Source organism: Zingiber officinale, chromosome 3B (assembly GCF_018446385.1).
Source record: "Zingiber officinale cultivar Zhangliang chromosome 3B, Zo_v1.1, whole genome shotgun sequence".
NCBI classification, from domain to species: Eukaryota; Viridiplantae; Streptophyta; class Magnoliopsida; order Zingiberales; family Zingiberaceae; genus Zingiber; species Zingiber officinale.
Genome location: NC_055991.1, coordinates 54,853,155 through 54,863,053, shown reverse-complemented (window position 1 = coordinate 54,863,053; position 9,899 = coordinate 54,853,155). Strand labels below are relative to the sequence as shown.

Here is a 9,899-nt window from a genome sequence, read left to right as displayed (position 1 = left end):
TGTAGCTCATGCTGCGCTATGCTCGGCGAAATTCCGGGCAGCTCATGCGTCTACCAGACGAAGACATCATGGTTTCTTCGGAGGCATTGGATCACCTCCTCTTTCTGATTCGCCTCCAGATCGGACGCGATGAATGTCGTGGCCTCCGATCGGGTCGGGTGTATCTGCACTTCCTCTTTTTCTTCATAAACTAAAGAGGGAGGCTTTTCAGTTATAGCATTCACCTCGATCCGTGGCGACTTCCGAGCGGAATTTGCTTCTGCTCGGACCATCTCAACATAGCATCGTCGAGCTGCCAGTTGATCTCCTTGTACTTCTCCCACTTTGTCTTCGACGGGGAACTTGATCTTCTGGTGGAAGGTGGAGACGGCCGCCCGGAACTCGCTGAGCGCCGGTCGTCCCAAAATGACGTTGTATGATGAGGGAGAGTCGACCACCACGAAGTTTGCTATACGCGTCCTTCTGAGCGGCTCTTCTCCCAGTGAAATAGCCATCCGGATTTGTCCGACTGGCAGGACTTCATTGCCCGTAAACCCGTAGAGGGGGGTTGTCATAGGCAGCAGTTCGGCACGGTCAACTTGTAGTTGATCGAACGTCTTTTTGAATATTATGTTGACCGAGCTTCCTGTGTCAATAAAAACGCGGTGAATAGTGTAGTTGGCTATTACCGCTTTGATGAGCAGAGCGTCGTCGTGGGGCACTTCAACTCCTTCCAAGTCCCCAGGCCCAAAATTGATTTCGGGTCCACTCGCCCGCTCTCTGCTACAGCCGACTGCATGGATCTGGAGTTGCCGGACGCTTGCCTTTCTTGCTCGGTTGGAGTCTCCTCCGGTTGGCCCACCAGCTATGATGTTGATTTCGCCTCGGGAAGTGTTGCTTCGATTTTCTTCTTCCCGAGTGGATGGTCGGGACCGTTCTCTTGACATTCGGCGATTCTCCAGCCTCGGGGAGCGATGCTGATCGGGAGTCCGTTGTTGTCGCCTGTCGGCCTGAGTCCGATCGGCTTCATGAGTTCTCTGTCGCCTGTCGACTGAGGGAGACCGTCGACCGCCATTCCGAGGAACGGGATGAGCCACGGAGGGAAGACTTCGACAATCCCTTGTGTTGTGCGTATCCGTCCGGTGGAAGGAGCAGAACATCGGGGTCCATTTCTTCTTTGGCTTGGGCTGGGCGGCAGCTACCTCTTGCACGTGGGACCTGGCATGGGGGGAGCGGATTGCTTCGGCTCTTGGTCCTCTGGGCGGCTGATGAGCGGCGTGCTGTTTCCGCTCGGCAGGAGGAGCCCGCTCGATTGGAGTTTCTCCACGTTGATGTATTCGTTGGCCCGGTGTAGCATGTGATCATAGTCTCGGGGCGGCTTCCGAATGAGCGATCGAAAGAAATCCCCATCCACGAGGCCTTGTGTGAAGGCATTCATCATGGTCTCCGAGGTGGCCGTTGGAATATCCATTGCCACCTTGTTGAACCGCTGGATGTAAGCTCGGAGCGATTCACGGGCTTCTTGTTTGATGGCGAACATACTAACGCTGGTTTTTTGATAGCGCCGACTGCTTGCGAAGTGGTGGAGGAAAGCCGTCCGGAAATCCTTGAAGCTTGTGATGGATCCGTCCGGTAACCTACGAAACCAATGTTGAGCCGATCCAGACAGGGTGGTGAGGAAAACCCGACACTTTACCCCATCTGTGTATTGATGCAGGGTTGCCGTGTTATCAAACTTGCCCAAATGATCATCCGGATCAGTGGTTCCATTGTATTCACCGATCGTCGGAGGCACATAGTGCTTGGGCAGAGGGTCTCGTAGAATAGCCTCTGAAAATTGGCGATTAATCCGCTCGGGCGATGAGTCCGCTCGAGGGGCTTTTCCTTTTCTGTCATCTCGTCTCGGCATTTCATCTGAAGAAGATCCCCGATCTCGCCGAGCTGCTGCAGCTTCGGGGGTGCGGAATAGGGCCCGATGAAATGCAACGGTGGCCTGCGGTGCTTCCGCTCGGCCACCAGACACAGACGTTGCTTGCTGCTCCGGCCGCTCAGCTGATGCTTTCTGTTTTTGCTCCACAAGTTTGGCGGCCCTCAATTCGACCAAAGCGTCAAGTTCCTCCGTAGAGAGCGTCACCGTGTGTTGTCGTCCAGTCTCGTCCATTGCTTCCGCTCGGATGCAGGAGCGTTCCCACTTACGGCGCCAATTTGATCCTGTCCGAATGCTGAATCAACGGACGCTGGGCACGTGGCGCTCTCCGAGTCGCTGATGGAGATCCCCGACTTATCGTACGAAGCTCCGGCGAACCTGCACAGAAGTCGGGCCGGGAAGGGGTTCTCGGCGGCGACCCTCCGACGCTCAAGTCAGGCAAGCTAGCCGTAAAACAAGTGGCTCCAAAGTTGTATCACGCGTACCTCCGGCGAAGTATGAGGCTCTTTATATAGAGTGGTGAGAGAGCTCCTGCACGTCCACCGAGGCGCCTACATGTCCGCAGCCCATACCTCGGTATGTGTCTGTCAGAAAGCTTACCTAACGTCATACTGCTACAGTCCAAGTATGTCCTCGATGGGACAATAGAACATCTCGTTGTCAGACTTAGAGTATGGCCTAGCCATAGGACTTGACAGCTGTCATAAGAGGTTCTGGTCCTTCTCTACCGACCACAGGCCGGGGCGTCCGGCAGGCCGGCTGGACGGGGAGTCCGTTCGGCCAACCCTCATCTTACGCGTCGGACGGCACTCACATCGCATCCGGCCTGCCGTTGGTATCGCTATGCTGGGGATATTTTCGGCAGGGTACTATGTAGGGACTGTTAGCAGTATGTCACCTTCTCTTAGGCCTTCCGCTCGGTTCCTTGTTACTGTTCCATTGAGCGTCGGAACCTGAGTTCTGTCGGGGCACCTTTTGCCTTCGGCTATTCACCGGTCGGCCGGCCGGGGCCGGTTGGGAGGTCGGCCCCTCCTTCTCCGGTCGGCCCCTTGGCCTTGTCGGCCCCTCCTTCCCCGGTCGGCCCCTCGGCCTTGTCGGCCCCTCCTTCTCCGGTCGGCCTCTTGGCCTTGTCAGCCCCTCCTTCTCCGGTCGGCCCCTTGGCCTTTTGACTCCAGCGTGGCATTAACCCCTCAAAATGGGGGTCCCCTGTTCTAACCACCGGATCAACAGGGAGACTACACCGTGCAGTCTAATTAGAAATCCAGAAGCAATCCAGACTCCATGTTCCAGCAATAGATGAACCAATTCTAGAGGAACTAATAGAAAACTGAAACCTTTCATCAGAACATACCTACTACTCAAGAGATAGAGGAGATATCTATAGGAAGAATATTAATGGCACAACATAGGAAAGAAGGGGTCAAGAAGGAAGAAACCTAGTGTCGGGTGACTCTCGGCGTCAGGGAGAAAATGCAGAAGGAGAAGCTGTCGTTCGCGTTGGGGAGAAATGCCGAAGGAGGAGGTAGCCGTCGGGGGGAAAAGAGGCACGAAGGAGAAGGTTGGTGTCGAGTGGTTGTCGTGCGTCAGGGAGGAACCGAGATGAGTGGCCGTCGCGCATCGAGGAGAAAGCGAAGAGGAGAAAATACGAGAAGAAATTAAAATGGCAGATTCAGGTTTAGGGTTTAGTGAAAAATCCTTATAATAAACCAATTCAACTTTTAACCAACTATAACACTAATATTAATTCATTTAACTTATTACTTCATCAATTATCCATATAAAATTTATTTTATAACTTATTACTTCTCCGAATATATAGTATGAAGTAAAAAGTCAAAAAAAATTAGAAGTGAGGTTCACATTTTTAAACCTATGAAGTATAAATTTGTATTTACTGCATCAAATTTATTATCAAAGTTGATTATCATATATTACTTCGCACTTGTTGATTGACGAAGTAAACAGTGGCGAAGTCTATTGTTCATTTTCACATAGTGCATGTAAACCTTGCAGGTGGACTTAGTCTGGCATGATAATAAAGTTGAGTCACTACAACAAAAACCCTCATAGACATCGGTTTTCCACCGGTGTCTATTTCATTTTCGACCGATGTCTATGAAGCCGATGTAAAAGGTCTGCCATTTTAGACATCGATTTAAAACCGGTGTAGTATCACTTAACGACACCGGTCTTCGAATCGGTTATTAACCAGTGTAGTATCATTTAACGACACTGTTTCATCAATAGTGTAAAATCGATGTAATATTGTATGTTAATAACACCAGTTTTGGCAGCGATAAATGACCGATGTAATATTAGTTAATAACACCGGTTTTGCAGCGGTGGAAAACCGATATAATATGGATATTTTTTAACAATTTGATTTCCGAAACAATGAAAAACCGACAATAATAAAAAAAATACACAAATATTCACAAATTATACAAATATTCTTCATTCAACAATATCCATAAAATATACAAATATTCACAAATTATATAAATAATCTTCTTACAACAATATTCATAAAATACCCAAACATTCTTTTTACATTAAAAGCTAGCTAATAGATATCAAAATCAAGGTAGAACATTCTTTTAACAACACATCAAGGTAGAACCGCACTTCAAATGTAATCTAGCATGCATTCAGCCCACTCGATCTGCACTTCATCAATTTCAACTCTGGAGTACTTGAGATTTGTAAACTGTAAAAACACATAAATAATATATTAGTAAACCAAGACCAAAAATCATAGTTGAAAAAGCAGTAAGAGCACCAGGTAACAAGATGACTAATTGGAATGCTTAAAAAGAGAAACATTCATCAATTATCTCAACCACATCATATAGTGATAGATCTATCATTCCTGGGAACTATTTATCACTAAGAGTACACAACGCAGGCTCTATATGCTCCTACTACATCTTATTCGAAATGTTAAGTTGCTCCAAGGTTCTTGTAGTGCTCCAAACATGGACTCTTAGCAAACTCTTCAATCACCTGATAATTGAAAATAATCAAACAATTTGTTACCTTCGGTTAGTGATCATGTTGATAGTTTTTCAAGTAGCACAAGTAAACAAGGCATGCTTACTTCAATGCTTGCAATAAGGATCTTCAGTAGTTCATAAGGTATCAGAAAGTTGAATTTGCAGTTACAAATGAAGTAAAAGAATCATATTCAGCTGTCAAAAGATAACTAGGTTCATGATCTTAGAGAACCTATACAATAAAATGAAAAGTTTGAATAAGATCATAATTAGTAGTTAATTAATATTTGAACAACTACAATCAACATAATAAATTATTTGAAGAAGCAACCATATAAGCTTATGGAATGAGAGAATGCTACACTCATTAATGTTGCTTAAGGATTATAGGAGTTAAACAAATCTCCAGATCATAAAGCAAAGTGATGCCATTTCAATAAACTTATTTTAGGCAAATAAAGCAACCATATAAGCTTATGAAATGAGAGAATGCTACACTCATTAATGGTTACATAAGGATTGCTTAAGTCAACATATAAATTTTTTTTAATGGGATGTAGGTCAATTAATATGGGTTGTTTAATTCATGTGTTTTATGTTGTGTGAATTGCTTAAGGTCATCCCTAAGCTACTGTACATGCTATGTCAGAGCTAAATTCGTCCCAATTTGTGTGGGTTCTTTTCTCCTTTTCACCTAAGCCATATGCATAAACCATGTACATATTAAGTAGAAGCAACTAGTTTTCACTCTTGTGGAACAAAACATCTAATGCTTTTTGTATTGTGAGAATTTACTTGGATCATAGTAAGAGTATCCAACCAGTATGGGTGTCGATCTGTGTCCAACAGGGTGTTTTTTGCAAACATTTACATGCTATCAAATTGAGTGTCAAGTTTTGATTGGAAGTGTGGATGTTGACAGGTGTAGAGAAGGCATATGAAAGCCAAAGTATCAGAAAGAACAATATCTAATGGGAAAAAACTGTATTCACTAATGCATTAAAACCCCCATTGAATCAAGAACACAAACAAGTACTTATGAACTTTTGATGTAGCCTAATGTGGGCATATAGTGAAATATACTGTCCTAATTCCATTTGTGGAAACAAAATTGTCAGTATTGATTTTGGTAAAAGTTGGAATGTAAAATTTGTTTATTTATCTCCTCATAAATTTTTTGATAGGATATAAATAATTTAACATGAAAAATCCAAAAAAGTTAATGTAGGCTGTACAGATGAGTTACTCGACTTCATGTGCGTGCATTATCCAGACAAAATTATGGTAATCAATGTTCGGAAGAATTAAATATTATAAATACACGTTTTTAAAAAAAAATGTTGCAAACACCATTACTAGTTTTCTACATATACAATGTGAAATTTTCTAGGACTCAGATTTTACATCTAATTAGATGTAGTGACAGAGAAATAAACTCATGATGGTAATAGCACACAAAGTTACCTATATAAAATTTTGTCTGCAACTGGTTTAAGGCAATTTCAACATTTATCATAGAGACTAATCACCTACAATTATGAACAATGGTCTTGCCATCACATAACAACAAACAAGCCAAGATATGATTTCCAACTATTTGGGGTTGACTTCCTAGATCTTATCTAGTAATTGTAACTCTATATTGAGTTGAACATCTTAGCAAATAAAAAGAACTTTTCATTTGTTCTGGAAATGATGATAAAAAACAATCGTTCATGGTTTAGCCAAACTAAAGTTGTTTATAATCATTGCAAATGACAGAGTGTTTTGTGCCACTCCATATGATGCTCCTCTAGTAATGCCCATGTCTGATGCAGTATGATGATGGGCTTCACAAAACATAACTCGTCAAACTAAGAATTTATTTTTGAATGCTTAATCCTATATATGCTAAATTTGATGAATGGAGCATTTTGTTAATATACTTGAATATTTTGAGCCTCTAAACTGCTTCTTTCTAGACAGTTAAATATAATTTGGAGGAAATTTATGTAAGAAGATAGTGTTTCATAATTCTAAATAGCATGTATTATATTACACTCGATAGACATATCCTTCTCCACAAAAGAAAGTTGAGTTAGCAGGAAAAAACAACATTTTTTGTTGTTGATCAGGAAACATTAAATTGAAATGCTAGAGAACTTCCACATGAGTACCTTATAATAACTCCATTCAGACCAGCAGATGTTGATAAATAACAGGCATAGGATTTTTTTAGCTGTTCTTCAGGAAGGGTATCAAAAGTTTGTCAAAATATCTTATCGTAGCCACCTTTTCCAATCACTTTGGTTCCTTGAGCAATTCTTCCCATGGTAGCTTCAACAAAACTTGGTCCTGTGTTCACTGGAGTTGAGAGAGATTATTAAAAGTGAAAATCAGAATAAGAAAATGCAAAAATTGCAATATCCAGAATTCATAAGAGAAGTAATTCAGCTGAATATATTAAGTCATAATAAAGTAATTCAGCTATATTAACAACAACAACAAAACCAATAATTTGCAGCGTATAAATAAATTCATGATGAGATACAAAACTTGATTAATTAGTCTATATTCATTACCCACTTCATTTAATTTCACTTACTAACTTCAACCCATACGGTGAGCTCAATTAAATCCCTAACTTGTACTAGACATAGGAGAAGCAATTGGAAGGTAAAAATCACTCTTGGTTTTGAAACTCCCTATTACTACAAAAAATGATATTGCCAAAAAATTTTAAAAAAAAAGGAAGAAGAAGAAGAAGAAGCAATGTTCTCTGCTCTGTTGTGTTATATGATCACAAAACCTAGTCTTAATCGAGATTAATATGATTGAAAAAAAAAAACAGAGTCACTATAACAGAACAGAACTCCAATCGATATTTGCAGAGCTAATATGAACGAGGTATAAACTCAGGTAAAGCGTTGCTCACGATGCTGCCATGTATTTTTAGACAAGTCCTCAGCTTTCTTCACCGACTCCACGAGTTTTTTCACCATCTCTTAAACACGGTCTTCACAGTCTCCGCTGTACCTAACCATTCGAAAACCTCACAATCGGAAGCTAACTTAAAAGAAGATAGACTCGTTGCCAAGCAAATTTAAGATGGGGAAAAAGCTAATACTTGTCGACGAGGAAGAGTTAGTGGCGGGTGAGTGAGCGATGTAAGGGTTCGACTCAGGCGGTGCTACTTCAGCGGAGGCGGGGGCATGCAACGCCTCCTTTGGCAGATCAGGAGGATGAGAGTCAGGATGTACGAAGGTCTTCGGAATTCAGAAGAGTCGCCTGTGAGGAAGCTGCCGGAGCATGGGCTTGGCGGCGATGTAGCTCGGGCTTCGGCAGTTCGCTCCCTTCCTTGCGGCGGAGGTCTTCCAACCTCGGAGACCCGATTCGTGTCCTAGGTCATCACCAGGATTGAGCTCACGGTAGCGCAGGGACCAGATTAACGATTCCGACATACCAAAATAACGGCACAATAATGAACACCAAAATAACGGCACCAAAATAGCGATTCCATCAATCTTCTTCTCCCATCCCTCAACTGCCTCCACCGTCAAGTGATGCAGAGTTCCAGCGACAACTTGCTCCCTCGCCTTCACAACACGCGCAAACTCCAAAAGCACATTCTGCACATCAACAGATCGAAAAATATTGGTCCGGAGAAAAAGCCCCAATTTTGGGAGAGAAAAAAAATAGTAATTAGGAGGAGCGCAAGACCTGTTTCTTGTTGTGCTCGTCGACGGCAAAGCGAGCGAGCTCCTGGATCTCGGTGCTATTCTCTCTTCCTTCGGATTCCCTCACGTTGCCGACCAACCATGCCATGGTGGTCGTGGGCGTCCTCTCGCTATTCGGATCTCGTCGGCCCCTACCTTAGCCGGGAAGAGCGAAGAGAGGAAGGAGGAGGAAGAGAGGATCGGATGAGGAGGCAGAACGGAATGATTTATGCTGCGATTTTGCTTAGGATCGAAGCAGGTGGTTTTGATCCTGCTCAGGAGAGGAAGAGGTGTCGATCCAGGAAGGGGAAGAAGGAAGGGGCGTCGATCTAGGAAGGGGAAGAGGGAGATGAGGCCGAGAGAGATGGTCGGAGGTTTAGGTTTAGGCAAAAGAAGGGGCACGATATTGGTTTAGGTTTGGAGGGAACTTTGTGAAGTGTTGTAAATTTTGGCTGGTGAAAAAATTAAATTATTTTTTTTTGTTCATTAACACCGGGGTTTAAAAACCGCTGTTAAAACTGGTGTATATTAACAAAAAAAAAAGGTGTTCATAGACGTCGGCTAAAAAACCGATGTCTATGAGCGAAAATTTGCGCTCATAGACACCAATTTTTGGAAAAACCCGTGTAAAATACTCAAAGACATCGATTTTTGCTTAAAACCGTTGTTGTTCCACCGATGTCTATGAGGGTTTTTCTTGTAGTGAGTGGAACTACTCTTGGAATCAGATGTTAATTAATTGAGTTATCAGTAACTCATTTAATTAACGGGCATACGATATCTTAAACACGAGGAGATTAACACACTCATGATAAGAAGGGGCCCATATTGTAATATGGGATTGGTGCGGTAGTTAAATAATAACCCTTTAGTGATATGTGTTATTATTGATGGACTTGGGTTGGGTGTTTGGGTCGAACACAGGAAGCTCAAGCCCATCAGGAGGCCTAAACCAATTCCTCCTCTAGGTCCCTATTGTAGCATCTATATAAAGCCTCGCATCCACCCATCCATAACTTAGTTTGGTTTAACTTAACTTGGTTTGGTTTAACTTAACTTGGTTTAGTTTAACTTAACTTGGTTTGGTTTAACTTGGTTATAGAAAGAAAGATTTTTTCTAAACAAAATTCGGTTATAGAAAAAGAGATTTTTTCTAAATAGAATTCTGTTATTTTTTCTTTCTTTGTAACCGACGGCAAGCGTACAAAAAGGAGTAGATGGTGGCCCTTAAAACCTAATTTTCCTAATTCCACAATTCTCTTCTCTCCTCATAGGGCCAGCGACACACATCCTTCTCCTTGTGGC

The 9,899-nt window shown here is 42.8% G+C and overlaps 1 protein-coding gene across 1 annotated transcript; it reads right to left on the bottom strand.

Moving 5' to 3' along the window:
• Positions 1–4,677: 4,677 nt before the first annotated feature.
• LOC122054898 (cysteine proteinase inhibitor 6-like) lies at positions 4,678–8,981 on the bottom strand. The gene is made up of 5 exons (XM_042616318.1): positions 8,599–8,981; positions 8,342–8,507; positions 8,157–8,278; positions 5,004–5,072; positions 4,678–4,909 (listed from the first exon to the last, which is right to left on the bottom strand). The coding sequence occupies exons 1-5, from the start codon at positions 8,701–8,703 to the stop codon at positions 4,847–4,849; spliced, it is 525 nt and encodes a 174-aa protein (XP_042472252.1). The 5' UTR covers positions 8,704–8,981; the 3' UTR covers positions 4,678–4,846.
• Between the last annotated feature and the right edge of the window lie 918 nt (positions 8,982–9,899).

Bases quoted from the DNA above. Each gene is read 5' to 3' on its own strand.
- LOC122054898 (XM_042616318.1), bottom strand. From the start codon at position 8,703: ATGGCATGGTTGGTCGGCAACGTGAGGGAATCCGAAGGAAGAGAGAAT. The intron at 8,508-8,598 runs GTCTTGCGCTCC...GTTGATGTGCAG, and splicing joins ACGAGCACAACAAGAAACAG to AATGTGCTTTTGGAGTTTGC. The intron at 4,910-5,003 runs GTAAGCATGCCT...TTCAATTATCAG, and splicing joins TCCTTATTGCAAGCATTGAA to GTGATTGAAGAGTTTGCTAA.